Genomic DNA, 20802 nt, shown 5'->3' with positions numbered 1-20802 from the left:
GATGCACTGTGTGGCAAATCCACATAAGTTCCACGCACACCCACTTACATTACCGGCCAATAACATATACTGACATTTAGGGCCAGCAGAAGGCTAATAAAATGATAGCTGACCGAATTTATTTACGTCCTGTTATTCGTCGTCTCTCTCGCTGGACCAATTGCATGAAACATAAATTTACGAGTTGCAAATATCCCATCAAGTTCTGCACGCACTTCCAGTGCCCCAGAAAAGTATTTGAAAAATATTTAAATTATTATTTTGAATAAGTACTTTGAAAAGCAGTAGTGGTCGGAACTGTGCCTTTTTATTAACTAGTTTCTAGTGGGAAGGAAGTCAGGGTTGGATGAATGACGCTTGCCGTGTAAATGATTGGAGGGGTAGAATAAGCGCTCATTTTACAATTTAGCTTAATTCAGGGAAAATAAAACTACAATGCGGTTTCGGGCGAAAATAGTGGATGTGGGCTGCTTGAATCATTTTACCCGTGAGTTCTGAACTGAGACTCTCATGTCTCTTTATTCCAGTCAAGAGTGAGTGAGGCATGATAAAGTAAAGGACTCTGTAGATCATAAAAAGTAAATACTGTTTTATTAGCAGATGACTGGCATTCGGGCATGCACACATCAACATAAAAAAAAACTTTGAGTATAAAGCCAATTTTAAGTACTTTAGCTGGTTTTCGTGATCTTTTTAGTAACTTACATCTTTTTTTTTTCTTAATTTGAGGTAATGCTGCTGCCATACGTGTATGTGCGCTAGAGACATTTATGATTTAATAGGAGTGCAGAGTCCTACAGAATGCTGTCAGTGGGCACTGTAGTACATTCTTACGAGGTGCAAGTACATTTGATTTAGTAAGAACCAGAGGTAAAATATTGTAATTCTATATCTTGGAAAGACTTGGAAGAGTCATCAGATACCTAGACCCCCTTAAAGTGAGAGTGACAAAGATAGGAGTCTCTGAAAACTTTTTTTTTTATAACTCCGTTTACCTTACGATGGCAACACTGATGTCTTAGCTCCCGATTTATTTTCGCTAAATTAAGGTGTATTCTGACAGTTTTATTCTGCCGAGCCTCCCGCTGTCACTCTACTTCAAAAGTACTTTCCAGGGTCAGACGTCATCAAGTCTCTCCAGCATTTAATTATTTTTGTCTTTGTGACAGTCTTCTGGTTGTTTTTATTCCAGTGGGTAGAGAAACGCCATGTTAAATTTGGTTATATTTTAATGTAGTAAGCTAACCTTGCTATATATTCCAGTATTCAATGTTTACTGTAATTGTTAAACATTTTGCAAGCAAATAATAAGTTGATAAGCATCCTCAGCTGTTCGCGTGTGTGTATTTCTGACTGGATGACAGTCTGCTGGAAAAAGCTTTACAATGACGTGCACTCTGTCATGTTTCGAATTAACATTTACCAGCTTCCATGGATGCAGAGATCCTATGCTGCGGTGGTGCAGCGGTTATCGTTGTCGCCTTATGGCAAGAGGTTCTCCCGTTTGTTGGATAATAAATTGCATTTTATTTATTTTTTTCAGGCAAGTGTTCATTAAGTAGGTACCTAGTATCTTGGTGTAGAAATCAGCTGTATCATACCTCTCAGATACACTTTTTGTTATGGGGAGTATTCTTCAATCCTAAAAAGCCAATGTTCCTCAGTGTTCCTTACGGAAAGTGTCTGTCCACATTCTTTGCTGAGATTTTTTAAATTGTATATGTTAAATTAATATGATTCAGTATTATCTACCAGGCAAAGAACATTTTGAGTGTAAAGTAACACGTTTTTATTATTTATTTATTTTACATTTGTTTACGGGGATTGTCCACTGAGCTGAAAAAGAGCCCATTTTCATTGGAGGAGGGGGTCCACATTAACAAAAAAAACAGTGTCACAATTAAATACAGCATAGGTACGCATGTTCATAGGTAGGTACTAGGCTATCGGCCGTAAGGCCCATACAAGCCTAGCCAAAAAATGTACCATGGCTTTCGCCACCCAAGAAAATTATTTTTCTGTGCCCCTGTTGAGCAGAGCCACAGAAGTGATCCCTGGGGTGAATTTCCCATTTCCCATCCAATCATCAAGATTTTTCTTGAAGCGTGCTAATGAGGAGCTCTGTTTGACATAGATAGGTAGTCTGTTCCAGCGTATTGGAAGTCTCTGGGACAGGAATCTATCCCTCCAGCATGTTCTGTTTATTGTGGTGACAAGGTTTAGGTCCCTAGAGCGTGTAGCTCTGAGGGATTGGGATTTCTTTAAGTGGAGCATGTCCAACAGCTCTGGGTTTGACATAGCTTTGTATGTTAGGCAGAGATCGCCCCTGAGTAGGCGATATGTGATGGAGTAAAGCTGTAGTTTTTTGAGACGGTCTGCATAGGGCATCTGTTTGAGGCCAGTAATCCTCTTTGTGAGGTATTTCTGTGGTCTTTCCAGTTGTTGTAGATGTCTTGTGAGGTACATACCGAAAGGGGCGTTGTACTCTATAATGGGTCTAATGAGTGATGAGTAGAGGGGAACAATGACCTCTTTTTTTCTGGATGAGAATCCTTTTGTGATGAGATGAGCCACGTAGAAGGATTTCCTGACCACTGTGGCGATATGATTATCAAAGGAGAGACTACTGTCCACCTTGTGTGCCAAGGTCTCATCACATTTTTGGCATTAAGTAGACTACCAGCTATGTTGGTAGTTCATGGGTACAGAGTTTTTACCAAAGGGGATGACAATACACCTTTTGGCATTGAGCTACAGGCCATGGCTTTGACACCAGGTATCTGTCTCAGTGAGGCCCTTTTGTAGTTTGTCCACATCGTTAGGAGTTTTGATTATGGCTCCTAGTTTGCAGTCATCTGCAAACTTTGTTACCAAAAACCTTCTGTGTTGGCCTGCACTTCAGAGAAGTAGATAAAACTTCTAGTAACAGTGTAAAGTATATTTACAACTTATGGAGACCTGTTCCACATTCATAGAAACTAGCTGTTTGCTGCATTATTTAATATCTGCACTTAAAAGTTACATTTTAGTCTAATTTGATCGAAAGTTAGTTGTTTGTTTGTTTAATTTAACTTTTGAGGCTGCCCACTAAAGTGTGCTAGCCTGTGTAACTGATTTATTACTGTTTCTGCATTTTCTGTGTGTTTCTATGTAAAAACAAAAAAATAATCCTTGTTTTCCCGCCTCTCCTCGACTAGTTTAGACCAGTTTACAGGCTTTGCTGTATTCTGGGCTGTGGTGTAGTTCCTGTGTTGTCCATTACCTTACTTGGATAGAAGGAAGTTTCTTTGCTCACCAGTGGGACTGGGGAGCCTTGAGCAGCCTACCTGTCCCTGTAGGAAGTGACCTCGGCACAAGAGCTGTAGTAATTGGTTGTTTTGGACCATTTCTAGCTATTTTGAAGTTCCCTGTTTAAAATCCGCATTTGCACGGCTTTGCGCGGTTGTGCGCATAGCGGAGCGCCGGTTAAACAACTTCTGGCTCCACCAAGTCTGCTCTTCAAATTTTCCCGTAAGGAAGCTCTACTCTTAGCATAATCAGACTACTCGTTATATTATAAGCCTAGCACTTGTTCTCAAAACTTCTCTACTAAGTAAGCACTCTCATACTAAGTAAGCATTACATCCACCTACCACCCCTGTGAATATCCACTTCCCTTAAAGGCACAGCACTCCTTTATACTGTTCTAGCATGTCGAGTGGTAGAGTACTGGAGTCCTCTCCAGTTCAGCTGGTTAATCTGGGTATCTTTAGACAATGCTACAATTGTCTCATGTACACAGACAACCCTCTCCTCCTCCCAACAAACACAAATACATGCGAGAGATGCAACTATATAGCCAAACTGGAGGCTGAACTCTCTCAACTCAGGGCTGGCATGACCAGACAGGAGGAGATGGTAACCACACACACAGCAAACCCAGTCCCACATAGACCTATCACAACTGCAAACCAAACACATAAAAACACAAATACATACTCGGAGGCTCTAATAAAAAACTTACCAAAACAACAGAGGCTCCCAAAGCAGACATCCAAAAATCCACCACCTCAAAACAAAACACATGCAACACATACTTCAATAAATCAGTGTGTCAATCAATCACAGCCCTTAAGGCCAAACACCATGCCTAATACACTAGTAATAGGTGACTGTACAGTCAGACACACTGATGTCCCGCTTAACAGGCTGAACAAGGAGAGGGTGACTATGAGCTGCCCATCGGGAGCTAGGATCCGCCACATAACACACGCACTCAGGTCACTCCAAAGCAAGTACAAATATGACTCCGTCATTGTCCATGCTGGCGTGAATGACCTGAGACGTACCTCCCTGGACTACATGAAAAGAGACATAGAGGAGCTCTCTGATTATGTAGCCCAGGCTGGTATGACCCTGACCCTGAGCAGCATCTTGCCCTCACCAAGAATGATGCCACAATACAAAGACAAGATGATCAGCTTTAATAACTGGCTTAAGTACTGGTGTCATTCTAAGGGGATCCAATGTCTGTCTGCCTGGGATGACATGTTGGACAAGCCACGCTGCTTCGCAAGGGACGGCTTGCACCTGTCACCACTGGGCTTCCGGATATTGGCTAAGGCTCTTGCCACCCCCATAGTGCCTTTTTTAGGCAAGGCTCAAAAGACAAACCCACCTCCTTAGATAACAAAAATGGAAAAAACTAAGGGTAATGCTGCTCAACGCCAGAAGTCTAAATCTCAAGATGCAGGCACTCGATGCACTCCTCAGTATGGAGAACATCAACGTCTGTGCAGTAACTGAAACCTGGTTCAAGGCTCCTGAGAGCACCCCAGCGCTACCAGGCTATACCTTGTATCATGCTTTTTGGCCCTAAAACCCGAGCTGAACCACAAAGGGAGGGGGAGTGTCCATATTCATCAAGGACACCCACACCTCCAGGTTAGTAGTAACACATGAAGCATCGGAGACCATACAGATGCATTTAACCATAGGCAAAACTGCTATACAACTGGTAGCATGTTACAGACCACCCTCCCAATCTCAGGAAACCCACTCAGCCTTCCTGAAGACATTGGAGGATATGAATGTATCACAAAATACCATCATACTGGGAGACTTCAACTACCCTAACATAGATTGGGTACATTATTCTAGCCCTAACACCCTAGCCCAAAGGTTCCTGGAATTCATAAACTCAAATGCACTGGAACAACTAGTCACCTCTCCCACTAGGGGAGATAATATACTAGACCTGATCATCACAAACATGGGGACAAAATGCTCCACACCGGAGGTATACCCCTCACTAGTGAGATCTGACCACAAACTAATCACCCTGGATATACATATCCCACCTCCACCCCCAGCACAAAAGACCACAGTGAAAAACTTCTCAAAAGCAGACTTCACTCCTCTTAAGACTGAGATGGTATCCTTTAAGCCCACTGGGCCAGTGGATACCACATCCCACAATGCTGAATCCTTCACAAATGCTTTCTATGGACATCTCCAAGAATGCATGGATTATGCAATCCCAAATAAATCCAAATCCCTCTCCAGCAAAGGCAAGCGTCCTGTCTGGTGGACCTCAGCCATAAACAAATTGTATAACAAAAGAAGGAAGCTACTGCACGACAGAGCAAAATCCCATAAAGGGAAGACAGCTCTGATCAACACTAGCAGAAAACTATGTTCTCTCATAAAAACATCCAAGGCCAACTTTGAGAGAAAAATCGCTAAGGACACTAAAGATAACCACAAAGCTTTCTTCAGCTATGTTAGAAACCTGGGCGGAAACCCTCAGATATGCTCAGAGTTAGTTCACAACAACAAAAAAATACACTGAACCCACAGATATTGCCAACATTCTGGCTGACAGGTTCAGTGCAAATTTCTCCCCTCCCTCACCCCCAAAAGAAGAAATACTTATCCCAGCTGAATGTAATCTCCCTGTCATCTCAGATGTCCAGGTGAGAGCCGCCCTCAGCAAAGCTAAAAACACAGCATCAATGGGATCTGACGATATCCCGGGTTGCATGCTATGTGAACTCCAAGAGGAGCTAAACCCGCACATAAAAATGCTATTTAACCTTAGCCTTACTACAGGATATGTACCTGAACACTGGCATACAGCAACAGTGGTCCCACTCCACAAAGGGGGTACCTCTACAGACCCTGGGAACTACCGCCCCGTAAGCTTAACCAGCCTGGTCTGCAAAGCTATGGAAAGAATCATTATGGAACTCATAAACAGAGACATTGGGGACCTACAGACACTTTAACCCATAGAGTTCGGCTTTGTAAAGGGCAGATCCTGCCTTTTGAACCTGGTTGACTTTTTCAAAACAGTCACTAGAGCCATTGATGAGGGCAAAGCAGTCCATACAGCCTACCTGGACTTGGCTAAGGCTTTCGACACAATACCCCACTCAGGCATCATAGATAAGCTCAACAGCTTAAATGTAAACCCTTATGTCACTAGATGGGTTGCAAACTGGCTAAAGGACAGAACCCATAAAGTTAAAATCGCTGGAGCAATGTCAGACTGAAAGCCAGTCACAAGTGGTGTCCCACAGGGATCTGTCCTGGGACCCCTCTTGTTCGGCATTTATTTCTCAGATGTTAAAGCAAACATGGGAGGGTTGTGGCTGACAAAGTTCGCAGATGACTGCAAACTAGGCGCCATAGTCGATACACCAGCGGACACATACATCCTACAAAAAGGCCTCACAGAAACGGACAACTGGTGTGGGAGTCATGGCCTTCAACTAAATGCCAAAAAATGTATAGTCATCCCCGTTGGGAAAAACAAAGTACCCACAAATTATCACATAGACAGCAACCCACTGAGTACGGAAAAAGTAATAAGAGACCTAGGGACCCAAGTCGACAGCGACCTCTCATTTGACACCCACGTTGCCAAAGTGGTTAGAAAAACATTCTACCTTGCACACCTTATCATGAAGGGATTCACATCCAGATCCAAGGATGTCATTGTACCCCTATACTCCTCCCTCATCAGACCCATGATTGAGTACAATGCCCCATTTGTTATGTACCTCACCTGGCATTTGCAACAGCTGGAGAGACCACAAAAGTACCTCATCAAGAGGATCAAGGGTCTCCAACATATGTCTTATTCTGCCAGACTAAAGAAACTCCAGCTCTATTCAGTAGCATACCGCCTGCTCAGAGGTGATCTCTGCCTGACGTACAAGGCCATGTCCAATCAGGAACTGATGGACATGCTCCACCTCAAAAAATCCAAATCCATCAGAACCACGAGAGCTAAAGACTTAAACCTTGACACAAGTATGAATAGGACATGCTGGAGGGATAGATTCATAACCCAGGGGCTTCCCATGCTCTGGAACAAGATCCCAGTTCATGTTAAGCAGAGCCCCTCACTGACTCTCTTCAAGAGAAATCTTGATGAGTGGATGGGAGATCGTAAGTTTACCCCAGGGGTCACATCTGTGTCACTACTAGACAGGGGCACAGTAAACTAATTCTATATAAGGGGACCTTCACTGTGTCACTACTAGACAGAGACACAGTATTCTAAATCTATTCTGTGCATTTTGTACCATTTTATGGGGTGGCGAAAGCCACATCACTATGGCTAGGCTTACAAATTCCCCAGGGCAGATAGCCTAGTACTAAACTATGAAACTATGAAACTATAACAGCATAGGTAGCATGTTGTTAACAAAAATTTCAATGTACAATATCTGGCAAAGTTACAACTTAGTAAGCTTAGTTAGAATTTTAATGAGTAAGTAAAAAAAGTTCACCTAGACAGGGAATGAACCATTTTACATCCATTTGGGTCTAGCAAGTAGGTAGTGCGAGTCTAAGTGGATATGATATGAGCTTTAGGGCAATACTGCAGTGGAGGCTAGTAATAGACTAGAAGTAATACTATAGAGCAGGTATAGTAAACTGTGGAAGCTTGTTGGCAATAGACAGGGAAAGAAGAGCGGGGGTCTAGGAAGGTACAGTGGGTGGGATAGCTGTCACCCTCCGTCCTTTTTTTCTTTTTGAGAAATTCATAAGGGTTAATGTGAGAGAAAGAGGGTGAAAATGGAGCTAGGAGAAGAAGAGATAGATCAACCAGGGTTGGTACAGGAGCAGAGCTATTTATTGGTGAGGTGTTCTTTCAGTAGTGCTTTAAACTTTAACATGATTGTTGGTTTTGATAATTGTGTGGAGTATGGAGTTCCAGATTTTAGATGCGTTGTTTGATAGAAGGGAGTCTCCGTAGTAATTATTGGATTTGTTTACTTCTAGAAGTTTGTTGGTTGTTCTTGGGGATATTTTGCTACTACAGGGATGGATAAGGTCTTTTAGAGCTGGGCAATTGCTAGGATGATGAAAAACATTGTGTGTGAAATTTAGTTGGTTGAAAGTTAGTAGGTTTGGTAGTTCCAGCCATTTTAGTTGGTGCAGTGATGTGATCTGTTACGGAACCCAGTGGGAATTTTTCTATTTTGTTGTAGCACGATTCCAGCTTACTTAAGTTTGTTTTCCTAAGATTAATGAATATAGGGTGGGGCATGAAGAAGGGAGGAGAGTAAATATGTATTGGCTATGGATTTTCTGGTGGTGTTAGTGAGGACTGGTTTGACTATAGAGTGAGATTAGTGTAGTAACTAAATCTTTTCACAAATCTAAGATTGTTGTCAGTGGTAACACCAAGTAGTTTGATGTATTCAACAGGTACTGTTTTAGTGTTACTGGAGCAGATGTTGAAGGCTGGTTGTAGACAGGTTTGTTTTTTTGTTGTCAGGGAAGAGCACAAGTTTAGTTTTCTTAGGGTTAAGGATAAGCTGGGAGTCTGAGAGGAATTTTTCAATGTCAAGGAAGGCTTTTTGGGTGGTCTGTAGGAGTTCTGGAAAAGAGTGAACTGGGCATATTAGAGAGGAGTCCTCTGCATATTGGACTGTATTTGCATGTTTGGAAGCTGAGTGGAATTTGTTGGTGAAAATGATGAATAGTAGTGGTCCAAGTATGGACTCTTGTAGTGCACTGACAGAGACAAGGCAGTAGAGGGGATAGTTCAACTTGCCACTTTACTGCATGTTGTCTGTCAGCCAGGTAGCTTTGAAACCAGTGAAGGGCTGTTTGAGAAAGGTTTAAGGAGCCTAGCTCATTGAGCAGTTTCTGATGTGAAACTGTGTCAAAAGCCTTAGACATGGTGAGAAATATGGTGTATGCAAGTTGTCCAGAGTTTCAGATTTGGTTGATTGAGTCGGTAAAGCTGGCAAGTGCAGTAGTGGTGTTGTGTTTGGGTCGAAAACCATGCTGGGATGTGGCTAGGAGTTTATTTTTGTTAGGTAATTGAGTAGCTGTGAGTGGATGCATTTTTCAGTGATTTTTGCTACATGGGGAAGTTTAGCTATTGGACGGTAATTTGTGAAATCTGTGGCTGTACCGCCCTTGTGCAGAGATACTTTCCACAGCTTAGGGATATACTGTTCTCATATAGATTGATTAATTAGGATGGATATGAGGTAGGAGATGGTGGCTGATGCTGTTTTGAGGAATTCACTGGTTAGCTGGTCATCTGCAAGTGATGATGGCTTTAGTTTGGACAGGAGTTTCTTTATGATATTGGTTTTGTAGTAAAGGAGTTAAGATTGTCGATTGTATGCGTCAGTATGGATAGTGTAGCAACAGATTCGTTTTTACAAGTGATAGGATAGAACTTGTAAATTTAAGCCATGCTGTGAGTCTTGGCTTAAAGTGTTTGTATGTTAGTAAGTGTTCTCGAGTTTCCCCATACATTCAACACCAATAGGTAGTTCTCTACATTTTGGAAGGTTCTGAGCAATGGTATGTGTGCATGTGTGTGGTGGAGATCTGGATAAAATTAAGTATAGTTATTCGCAAGATGTTAATACCATAATTACAGACCATAGTTCCTTCCATTATTGGACCATGATCATTTCTGTGTGTGTATGTGTGTCTGTATTTTTCACTGGATGACAGTGCACAGCATTCTAATGCTTTTTCCAATGGTCTGTGTAAGGTTATGAATTAACTCTTATCCAGCTTCCATTGATGGAGGCACCCTGTTCTTATTGTCTTTTATCTGGAACTTCCTAAAAATCCTCCCCTTAGATGATGTTGTAATTGAATTCCATAAATATTTCTAAATATCCTAAATACTCTTGCACATCCTAGAAGGAAGAAACCCAAAACAAATAATGCAGTTTGGCTATCCAAAAACAGAATGCTAATGCAGGATGGAGAAAAACAGGCAAAGACTGGCAAAAATATAAAATACCTCAAACTTCAGAATGGTTCGGAATAAATGAAGACAAAAAATTATACTATAATAACTTTCACAATAATACTAAACACAACCCTAAAATATTTTGGACATCCATTAAAGAAATCTTACATCCCTGCCAAAACTTCAACCCAAGCCCCTCTCCCGATAACACACCACTTTGAAACTGCAATACAGTTCAACTCTTATTTTATAGATAGTGTAGCATCTCTAAACCAAGGATTCCCAACTCTGCCCAACAGCCACATATCACCACATCTGCTTTCACCTTCAAGTCTGTGCCCACATTCTGTATAAAACTACACTTAAACTGTGCTCATCTTCATCTGATGATCTTCCAAGCAAGTACCTAAAATTGCACCCAAGAACATTGTCTAGCCTGTCTCAGTCCTTATAAATAGGTCAGGCCAAGAATCCTAGGTTCCCTCTCTCTGGAAAAAGTCACATTAACCCTCTGCACAAAGGAGGAAATACAGCATACATTAATAACTTAAGATTGCTATAGGTCTAATCTCCCCTCACCAAAATACTTGAAAAATGTATTCAAAAACAATTGCTAGACTCTCCTACAGGAAGAACTCCTATCCCGTACACAGCGTGGCTAACATCCTCAAATTTACTAGCACTACCCTTTTAATTTGTATAGATACAGTCAATAAAGCTAGAGATAATGGCAAACTAGTCTCTTCCTTATTTCTGGACTTGTTTAAAGTATTTGACACAATTTGTGACAGCAAACTTTTACTTCAGATGTCTTCAGTATGTCTCTCTCAGCCCACCCTTCTGTGGTTCAAAATCTACCTGTCCAATAGGTATCGGTTATTAAAATGTCACTCCACGCTCTCTCCTTACCTCCCAGTCACCACTGGTGTACCACAAGGCTCAATCCTTGGTCCCCTCCTCTTAACATTTTCACCAACACCCTTTATGTTTCCACACCTTATAATTATCCAGCATCCATCTGCCTGTCCAGCACCAAAAGTACATTCTACACAACTATGTTCCCAGTCAGTCATTGCGATCCAGTGACAAAAACTCCAGTTTGTCTACAAATCTAGCAAATCTACTGAACATTGTCTGTACTTGTACAAGGTTGCCAAGGCCTGGAATTGCTTATCTGTATCAATCAGGTCTATTTCCTCCCTCCCATCTTTCAAAACCACCCTAAAAGACTTCCCAGCTAAAATCTAGATTTGCTCTTTCTCAAAACCTGGATAAACTATATCCCCAAATGTGAAAAGTACCTTTTCCTTCCTTCTACCTCCTGACTCTCCCTTCTTCACTTACTTCCTTACTGCTATCTCATTCTCTTCCCTGTTTTTCTCTAGCAGTATATCGTAACTCTTATTTTTGCCTTACTTCATATTGTAATTCCTATTTGTATTGGACTAACTTTCCCTTAATGTCTCTACAAACTGTCTAAAATTTCTCTAAATATTAAATGATTGTCATATAGCTTGTCAACTCTTTACCAATATTTGTATATTGTGTCTGTTTGTTTTATTTTTGAAGATTGTCAAAGTATTGTTCTTAAAATGTGTTGCAATAATTTGCAGCTTTTTTCCCTGGCCCTCCCCTGAAAATGGGCTTCTACTCAGATGGACTTTCCCTGTAATCAAATGTCAATAAATAAATAAATAAGTTGATGGGAGGATGATAAGCCAGGAAAGAAGTGCTAATGTCTTGTATTTTCATAATTCAGTGAACAGTCAGAATTCATTAAAAGAGCAAATCTTGTGAAATTATCTTTTTGTCATTAAAAAGGAAACTGTTTTGTGTTAGTGTTTCACCATAGGAAACTAGGGCTACTACCTGTCCCACTTTGCGAGGGGCAGTCCCTCTTTGGGCAGTTATGTCCTGCATAAAAATTGAAAAAATGGCAAATGTCCTGAGATATTAGGACAAACATATTTCCTATATTTAATGTAATAGTTTCATAAACAGTTATTCTGTTTCTGAAATGCCTAAATTTTATAAGAAACAGAATAAGCAACTAAAATGCTACAAGAATAAGCATTTATGTAGGCAAAAAAGTGAAGTTCTTTCCTTTGTACTGGCTGTGGGCATGTTTTGCCTTGCATAATTTGACGTTTGTACAAAAAATGTCCCACTTTGGGCATTTGAAAAGGTGGCAACCCTATAGGAAACTTTGGGTGTGAAGATTCATATATGTAATTCCATGTCCTTGATTACTTTTAAGATTCTTGAGTTGGTCAGCCAGTAAACTCTGTAAATGTGGAGTCAGTGTTCTAACTTTGGCCCGATCACTTTGAACTATAAAGAAGTGCTTTTTTGATAAGCAAGTCTAGGCAAGAAATAAGGAATGCAGAAGGTTTACTACCTAGCCTCCTGTCACTTTATTTGGTGTTGTGGACAGTTTTTTTCCCCATCATCCTGCACAGTGCTGGGGCAAAAAAAGGACAGTTGGGTACATGCTCATGGCTTACTACTTAGACATGTTTTCCCTAAGCAATTTCAAGTCAAAGTAAACTTTATTGTCATACAGAGCAACACAGAGGAAAAAGTGCGTGTCACTGCAGGAAATTTCGATACTCTGGCTCGTACCATAAGAATTATAGTTTACAGAAGGAAGATTAATAATAATTTAAAAATATCGAAATATAAATAAAAAATAAGATACTAAAAATAAACACAAAGTTTAAAGTGTAAAGTGAGCTATGTAGATAACAATGACTTATTGCACATAAATAATGTTTGTTTACCCATTTAGCAGGTTAGGCTATGGGTTTGTTGTTAGTCTGATAGCACGTGGGAAGAAGCTGTTCTGGAATCTGGATGTCCTGCATCTAATGCTTCTGTAGCACTTCCTTGTTGGCAGGAGTTTGAACAGTCCATAGGCTGGATGATGTATATCTCTCAGTAGTTTTCGGACTCTGCCATAGCATCTGTTTGAATATATGTCCTGTAGGGACTGAAGGTTGGAGCCAGTGATTTTTGTGGCTTGTTTAATGATCTTATCCAGTGCCTTCCGATCGGCTTGAGAGCAATTTCCATACCAGACAATGATGTTGTTTGTCAGTATGCTGTCAATCGTGGCTCTGTAGAAGGTAAGTAGGACCTGTGTGGGGAGGTTCAACTCCAAACATTTCTTCATTTACCATATCCACATTATTTTAAATTTTATGTCTGTGACAGTAGAAAAACACTGATTTTTCTTCTTACAGTATTCCATTTTGATGGGACTGCACTACACTATTGTCTTTTCTGCTTTGTAATGATTGGAGGTACAGTCCATCATCCCTTTGTATAACATTTTAATGCACTCATTCCCTTTTTCTATAATGTACCCTTTGTCTGGACTGTTGATAACATCAGTAGGGTAGTTATGACTCCCATTTCCCCTTTGTTCTAGCTGCTGAGGTTAAGTTCACCAAATTGTCCCTTTCTGTTTTATGTATGCATACAGTGCTACATCTTTCCCTCAATGGAGATTAAACCCAGTTCTTTAGTCCTCTATTTGTATCACACTTTCCAAGTATTCATACTGTTGTGCATTTCTGTTGCACCCTGTATAATAGTTTTAGTTGCTTTTACTGCAAAGTGCAGCACATCTGTGCACAGAACTTAATTATGTCCTGACTAGTAATGAATAAAGCGCTAAGATTGCTTCCCTACTTCTTAATTTCATTTCTTTCTAAATAAAATTTGGATATAGTACTGTTGGTTCTTGTTTTAGAGGTGTACCTTCTAATGCTGTTCTCAAAAGGCAAGCTTGAATATGTATAACCATTTTCTCAGGTAAAATAGGCTAATTATGAGATGCCAATTTAAGCCCTTTTATATTTGGCACCCCCCTCTGAAAGTGTCATGGTACTCTGAGGAAAAGTAGAACATAAAACAGATATCCAGTACCCCTCATCCCTAAATATTTCGTGCCTTTCTGTCTTTTGAGTTACTAGACAACATCCAACATTTCTGAATCATGCAGCTGAGAAAATTGCAAACCCCTTCACACATACTTTTTTTGAAATTTATCTTTGACAAGCAGTGCAGTCCCACTAGCTTTAAAAAATGCTATCCTCATACCTCTAGCAAAAGTACACTTGTCCTCACAACTCAAAGGTTAGCCCCATTTTCAATAGTTGCTCAATAACACAACTATTTGAAAAACTAGTATATAAAGAAATATTTAAAAATGTGCAAGTACGTAGAACCAACAAAGGAAAGCCAAGGCATGGTCCAGTCTCAAAAGTAGCTAAAAAACAGTCCAGATAAAATAAGGCAAAGTAAAACTGAAGTCCAGCTTTAATGTACTCGGCAAGCACTTTCACAATGTGTCTCATTGCTTCATCAGACCATTAAAAAAATGCAATCACATATTTAAATCTGGTTCATACAATCAAACATGATATTAAAATAATGCATAGGTTCATAGGTAGGTACTAGGCTATCGGCCCAAGGAAGCCTAGTCAACAAGGTTCCCTGGCTTACACCACCCAAGAAAGTTAATTTCCTGTGCCCCTGTTGAGCAGAGCCACAGCAGTGAACACCTGGGTGTATTTCCTATTTCCCATCCACTCGTCAAGATTTTTCTTGAAGAGTGCTAATGAGGAACCTTGCTTGACATAGATGGGTAGCTTGTTCCAGAGTATAGGAAGTCTCTAGGACAGGAATATATCCCTCCAGCATGTCCTGTTTATTGTGGTGACAAGGTTTAGGTCCCTAGAGCATGTAGCTTGGAGGGATTGGGATTTTTTTAACGTGTAGCATGTCTGACAGCTCTGGGTTTAACATAGCTTTATATGATAGGCAGAGATCTCCTCGGAGTAGGCAATATACTACAGAGTAAAGCTGGAGTTTTTTGAGACTGTCAGTGTAGGGCACCTGTTTGAGGCCAGTAATCCACTTTGTGAGGTACTTCTGTGGCCTTTCCAGCTGCTGCAGATGTCTTGTGAGGTACATTCCAAAAGGGGCGTTGTCTATAATGGGTCTAATGAGTGCCGAGTAGAGGGGAACAATGACCTCTTTTTTTTCCTGGATGAGAACCCTTTCGTGATGAGGTGTGCCACATAGAAGGATTTTCTGACTACTGTGGCAATGTGATTATCAAAGAAGAGACTACTGTCCACTTGGGTCCCAAGGTCTCTTATCACACATTCAGTAGATTGCCGTTTATATGGTAGTTCATGGGTACAGAGTTTTTACCAGAGGGGATGACAATGCACTTTTTGGCATTGAGCTTGAGGCCATGCCTCTGACACCAGGCATCTGTCTCAGTGAGGCCCTTCTGTAGGATGTCCACATCATTTGGGGACTTGACTATGGCTCCTAGTTTGCAGTCGTCTGCGAACTTCATTAGCCAGAGGCCTTCTGTGTTAGCCTGTACTTCAGAGAAGTAGATACCAAACAGAAGAGGTCCCAGGACTGAACCCTGTGGTACTCCATTTGTCACTGGTTTGAAGTCAGATTTGGAGTCTGCAACATTTACAGTTTGTGTTCTGTCAGTGAGCCAGTTGGCAACCCATCTTGTGACGTAGGGATTTATACCTAGTTTAGTGAGTTTAGCTATAATTCCAGAATGGGGGATGGTATCGAAAGCTTTGGCGAGGTCAAGATAGGCTGCGTGAACCACCTTATCCTCGTCTACAGTTTTGGTGACTGCCTCTAAGAAGTCAATCAGGTTCAGAAGGCATAAAAAAAGTGTACAAAAAATAAAACTTCAACGTAACTCTCAACTTTAGAAATTGTTTAAGTGGGTTGAATGATAGTGTCACTTGTTTGAATGGTTAATTGTTTTGATTTGTTTGGATGAACCTGATTTAAATATGTGATTGTATTGTTTTTTTTTTTTTTTTTTTTTTTAGACTGGTCTGATGAAGCAATGAGACGCATTATGAAAGGGCTTACCAAGTATATTAAAGCTTGAATTCAGTTTTACTTTGTCTTATTTTATCTGAGTGTTTTTAGCTACTTTTGTGACTGGACCGTGCCTTGGTTTTCTTTTGTTGGCTCTACGTATTTACACAATTGAATATTTTTCTGAGGAATTCCAATATCCTAGGAGCAGCATGTTTTGTTTTGTGTTTGAAATATTTAAAAATGTTAATACTTACACCCTGCTGCGGTATTACAAGCATCCCTTTAGAAACTCCAGCACCATAACAGTCTTACTTTCAGCCCCAAGGCATTTGAGACAATTAACCACAATCTTCTACAAAAACATGGAATGTTAAACTTATGGGATAGTACAATAACTTGGTTCATAAATAATTAGAAGGACAGAATATCCTAAATTTTCTCTAATATTACATTCTCTGATATGTCAGCATTCAGTGCTGGTGTTTAGACGCTTTACTAATCTCACTTTATCAAATACATCTGTCTTACTTTATTAGAATAAAACATTATAATGTACATTGATGATATCATGGTGTTTGGTACCAGCAAGACTTATCAATCCCTTCAGGATAATCTTGAAACAAAATTCTCAGCCCTCTGTGAATGACTTCAGGCAGATACCCTGTTGGTCAGCTTTGCTAAAACAAATGTCATGTTATCATCAATCCTAAAGAAACTCCCTTGTATGCCAGATGTATTAAAGATTTAAAAGGAAATACCAGTCTCAACGTTGGAAAACAAAAATTCCTAGGACAAAAATCTGTAATCAGTCAGAAAAGATTACTGCCCAAGTTCTTTTGCTGCTAAAACTGTTTTCTTGTGTCTTTCACCTCCACTCCTCACCCCCACATAAAGATATAATCAAACATACTGATTCCAAAATTAGAATATACTTGTACAGTCTACATTTCCCCAAAATTACAAAGCACTCAATTAAAGATACATAGATGTGCTCTCCTAGCAGACCAAAATCCATATCATTGTGACTTGCTGCAGACATTCCACTGGTTGCCAATAACAAACAGGGCTGCTGTCGTTCTAGGCACCCTTGTTTTCAGATGTCTTCTACTGGGATACTGCCCACCTGTAAAAATAAAATTCCATCTTAAGAGGTTAACACTGCACATTTATAAGCAGTTAAAATGACAGTTTCCAGACCAAGATTCAAGTAAGTGATTGGTAAAAAAGCCTTTTCCAGAATAGGGCCAACTATTTGGTGTCTTCTAAATGGGGTAAAAAGGTTTTCAAGAAATCACTGAAACAATTTCTTTATGAAGATGCCAAATGTGCATTCTTCTGTGATATTGGCCAAGGCTAACTGATTCCCTTGCTTGAATCAAAAAGTTCTTTATACAAGAAAATGTCAATAAGAAGTAATAGTTTATATATGTGTATCCTTTTACATAGTGTATATATAATGTATTACATCTTATCCTTCCAGCATATAGTAATGTAAACTTTTACTACTATTGCACTGTACTGTCATTAGAGGCTTGCATTTAGCTTCAGTAAAGTTACTCACGTATGGACTCTGCTTATATTGTCACTTGTTATGTTTTGTATCTGGATCATGACTGAAAATGGGCAATAAACCAGCTCACTTACCTGATAAAGACATTGTAAAGTAAAATAAATAAATAAAATACACAAACTGTCCTAGAAAGATGTGGACTATCTTACAGAAAGCAAACAAAGCAGCAGGAGTATTACCAGCAAGAGCAATATTGCAAAAAGTAACAAGCCCTTAGAAACATACTTCAGGAGGTACACACACAGCATTTTGTGGGACAAGAAGATACGGTTATTGACACTGTTGCATTATCATTTTTGCCCTGTCTCGTTTTCCCTGCCCAGAGTTATATCTCAGGTGTTCAGAACTGCACTGTTGACGTATCCTCTGCCATAGATGGTGCTCTTGTCCTTACAAACATTTCCCCTACCATCACCCCACTTGTTATTCCTGTGACTGCCTCTACTCCGGGCCAGTAATCAAGAAGCCTCAATCCTCACCCCTGACACTGATGAGAGATGGCTTCTAGGAGCAAAAATGGATAAACACAGTAATGCAGCTCTCTGCACCAAGCACCATTTCCCTTAAGAGCACACTCCAGACCTGGGGCTGGACTGTCTGTGTCTCTCTCCAGGCCCCAGACAAGACTCCACACTGACCACTTTGGAGCTGTGTGTCCCTGTTCCAAGTAGCTGACACACACACTTGGATGTTTGGTTTTCACACACACACACCTGGGAAAGGCTGGCAGAGATTTTCCAGCTGTGCCCCCTCTGCCCAGACAACGAGGTAATTACACTGCCACCAGTCAGCTACTCTAAGACTCTTACAAGGGTACACAATTCTGCTGAGTAAAATAATTGCTAATATAAATGGTAGAGTTTGACCAGTGCAACAAGGCTTTCAGGAGTGGCCACAGTGTCCATAAAATAAGCATAAGTACTCTTAACACGTTAAAGTTATTCTCTAAAAGACCAGCCCACAATGAAATAGGTTTCATAGGTTCATACTAGGCTATCTGCCCTAGGGCATTTATAAGCTTGGCCACAGTGTGTGTGGCTTTCACCACCCCTTAGGATGAGAATACTATACCCATTAGTTTGCTGTGCCTCTGTCCAGCAGTGACACAGAGATGATTCCCAGGGTAAACCTACGATCTCCCATCCACTCGTCAAGATTTCTCTTGAACAGAGTCAGTGAGGGGCTTTGCCTCACATGGACTGGGATTCTGTTCCATAGTGTAGGGAGTCTCTGGGTGATGAATCTGTCCCTCCAGCACGTCCTATTTATATCCGTGTTGAGGTTTAAGTCTCTTGCTCTCGTGGCTCTGGTGGATTTGGATTTTTGAGGTGGAGCATGTCCATTAATTCGGGTTGGACATGGCCTTGTATGTCAGGCACAGATCACCTCTGAGCAGACGGTATGCGACTGAATAGAGCTGGAGTTTCTTCAGTCGGGCAGCGTATGACATATGTTTGAGCCCCTTTATCCTTTTGGTGAGGAACTTTTGGGGTCTTTCCAACTGCTGCAGGTGTTGGGTAAGGTACATTCCGAATGGGGCGTTGTACTCAATCATTGGTCTGATAAGTGAAGAGTACAGGGGTATAATGACCTCTCCTGATCTGGATGTGAATCCCTTCATGATCAGGTGGGCAATGTAGAAGGTCTTCCTAACCACTTTGGCAATGTGAGTGTCAAAAGAGAAGTTACTGTCAACTTGGATCCCCAGGTCCCTGATAACTTCTTCCGTGTTTAATGGATTACCACCTATGTGGTAATTGGGGGTTACCTTGTTTTTCCCAAAGGGTATGACTATACATTTTTTGGCATTTAGCTTAAGGCCATGGCTCTGGCACCAGTTATCCATTTCTATGAGACCTCTCTGGAGTATGTCTGTGTCTGATGGAGTGTCAATTATGGTGCCCAGTTTGCAGTCATCTGCAAATTTTGTCAGCCACAATCCCCCTATGTTTGCCTGCACTTCAGAAAAATAAATGCCGAACAAGAGGGGGCCCAGGACTGAGCCCTGTGAGACACCGCACGTGACTGGCTTAGAGTCTGACATGGCACCAGCAACTCTAACCCTGTGGGTTCTGTCCTTGAGCCAGTTTTCAACCCATCTTGTGACATATGGGTTTACATCTAAGCTGGTGAGATTTTCTATGATGCCCGAGTGGGGTATTGTGTCGAACGCTTTTGCTAGGTCAAGGTAGGCTGTGTGAACTGCCTTACCCTCATCAATGGCCTTAGTGACTGTTTCGAAAAAGTCGACCAAGTTCAAGAGGCAAGATCTGCCCTTGACAAAGCGAAATTGGGTAGGATCCAGTGTCTGTAGGTCCCCAATGTCTTTATTTATGAGTTCCATTATGATTTTCTCCATAGCTTTGCAGACAAGGCTCGTCAAGCTTATGGGGCGGTAATTTCCAGGGTCCGTAGAAGCACCGCCTTTGTGGAGTGGGACCACAGTTGAGTACGCCATTCTTTGGGTACGTATCCTGTAGTAAGGCTAAGATTAAACAGCAGCCTTATGTGTGGGTTTAGTTCCTCATTGAGTTCGTGTAGCACACAGCCGGGGACACCGTCCGGTCCCATTGATGCTGTGTTTTTTGCTTTAGAGAGAGCAGCTCTCACCTGGGCATCTGAGATGTTTGGGAGGCTAGACTCTGGTGGGATAGATATTTCTCCTTTTGGGAGGGAAGGGAGAAATTAGCACTGAACCTGTCTGCCAGTATGTTGGCAATGTCTGTGGGTTCAGTGATTTTTGTATCATTTTGGACTAATTCTGAGCATATCTGGGAGTTTCCACCCAGGTTTCTAACATAGCTAAAGAAGGCCTTATGATTGTCTTTTGTGTCTTTAGCGATTTTTCTCTCAAAGTTGGCCTTGGATGATTTTATGAGTGATCGTAGTTTTTTTGCTAGTATTGATCAGAGATGCCTTCCCTTTTAGGGATTTTGCTCTGTCATGTAGTAGCTTTCTCCTCTTGTTGTAGAGTTTGTTTATGGCTGGGGTCCACCAGACCAGGCGCCTGCCTTTGGTGGAAAGGGTCTTGATTTTATTAGGGATTGCTTGATCCATACATTCCTGGAGGTGCTCGTATAAGGCATTTGTAAGGGTTTCAGCAGCGTGGGTTGTGGTTTCCACTGGCTCGGGG

General features: G+C 41.0%; 1 protein-coding gene across 4 annotated transcripts in view; it reads left to right on the top strand.

Annotated features, from left to right (window-relative positions):
- Window positions 1–347: 347 nt before the first annotated feature.
- HUS1 (HUS1 checkpoint clamp component) overlaps window positions 348–20802 on the top strand; it is a 977322-nt gene continuing 956867 nt past the window's right edge. For 3 of the 4 annotated variants that reach the window (XM_044064892.1, XM_044064889.1, XM_044064888.1), the window contains exon 1: window positions 348–487. In XM_044064892.1, coding sequence (XP_043920827.1) covers window positions 436–487 — 52 coding nt within the window. In that variant the 5' untranslated portion in view covers window positions 348–435. Of the gene's footprint in view, window positions 534–20802 lie in introns of all 4 variants that reach the window. The other variant, XM_044064891.1, reaches the window with a different exon arrangement.

Source organism: Protopterus annectens, chromosome 3.part0, assembly GCF_019279795.1.
Source record: "Protopterus annectens isolate FY-2018-M chromosome 3.part0, PAN1.0, whole genome shotgun sequence".
Lineage (NCBI taxonomy): Eukaryota > Metazoa > Chordata > Ceratodontiformes > Protopteridae > Protopterus > Protopterus annectens.
The sequence above is the reverse complement of the archived record's forward strand: the minus strand, read 5'-3'. Positions and strand labels throughout refer to the sequence as shown.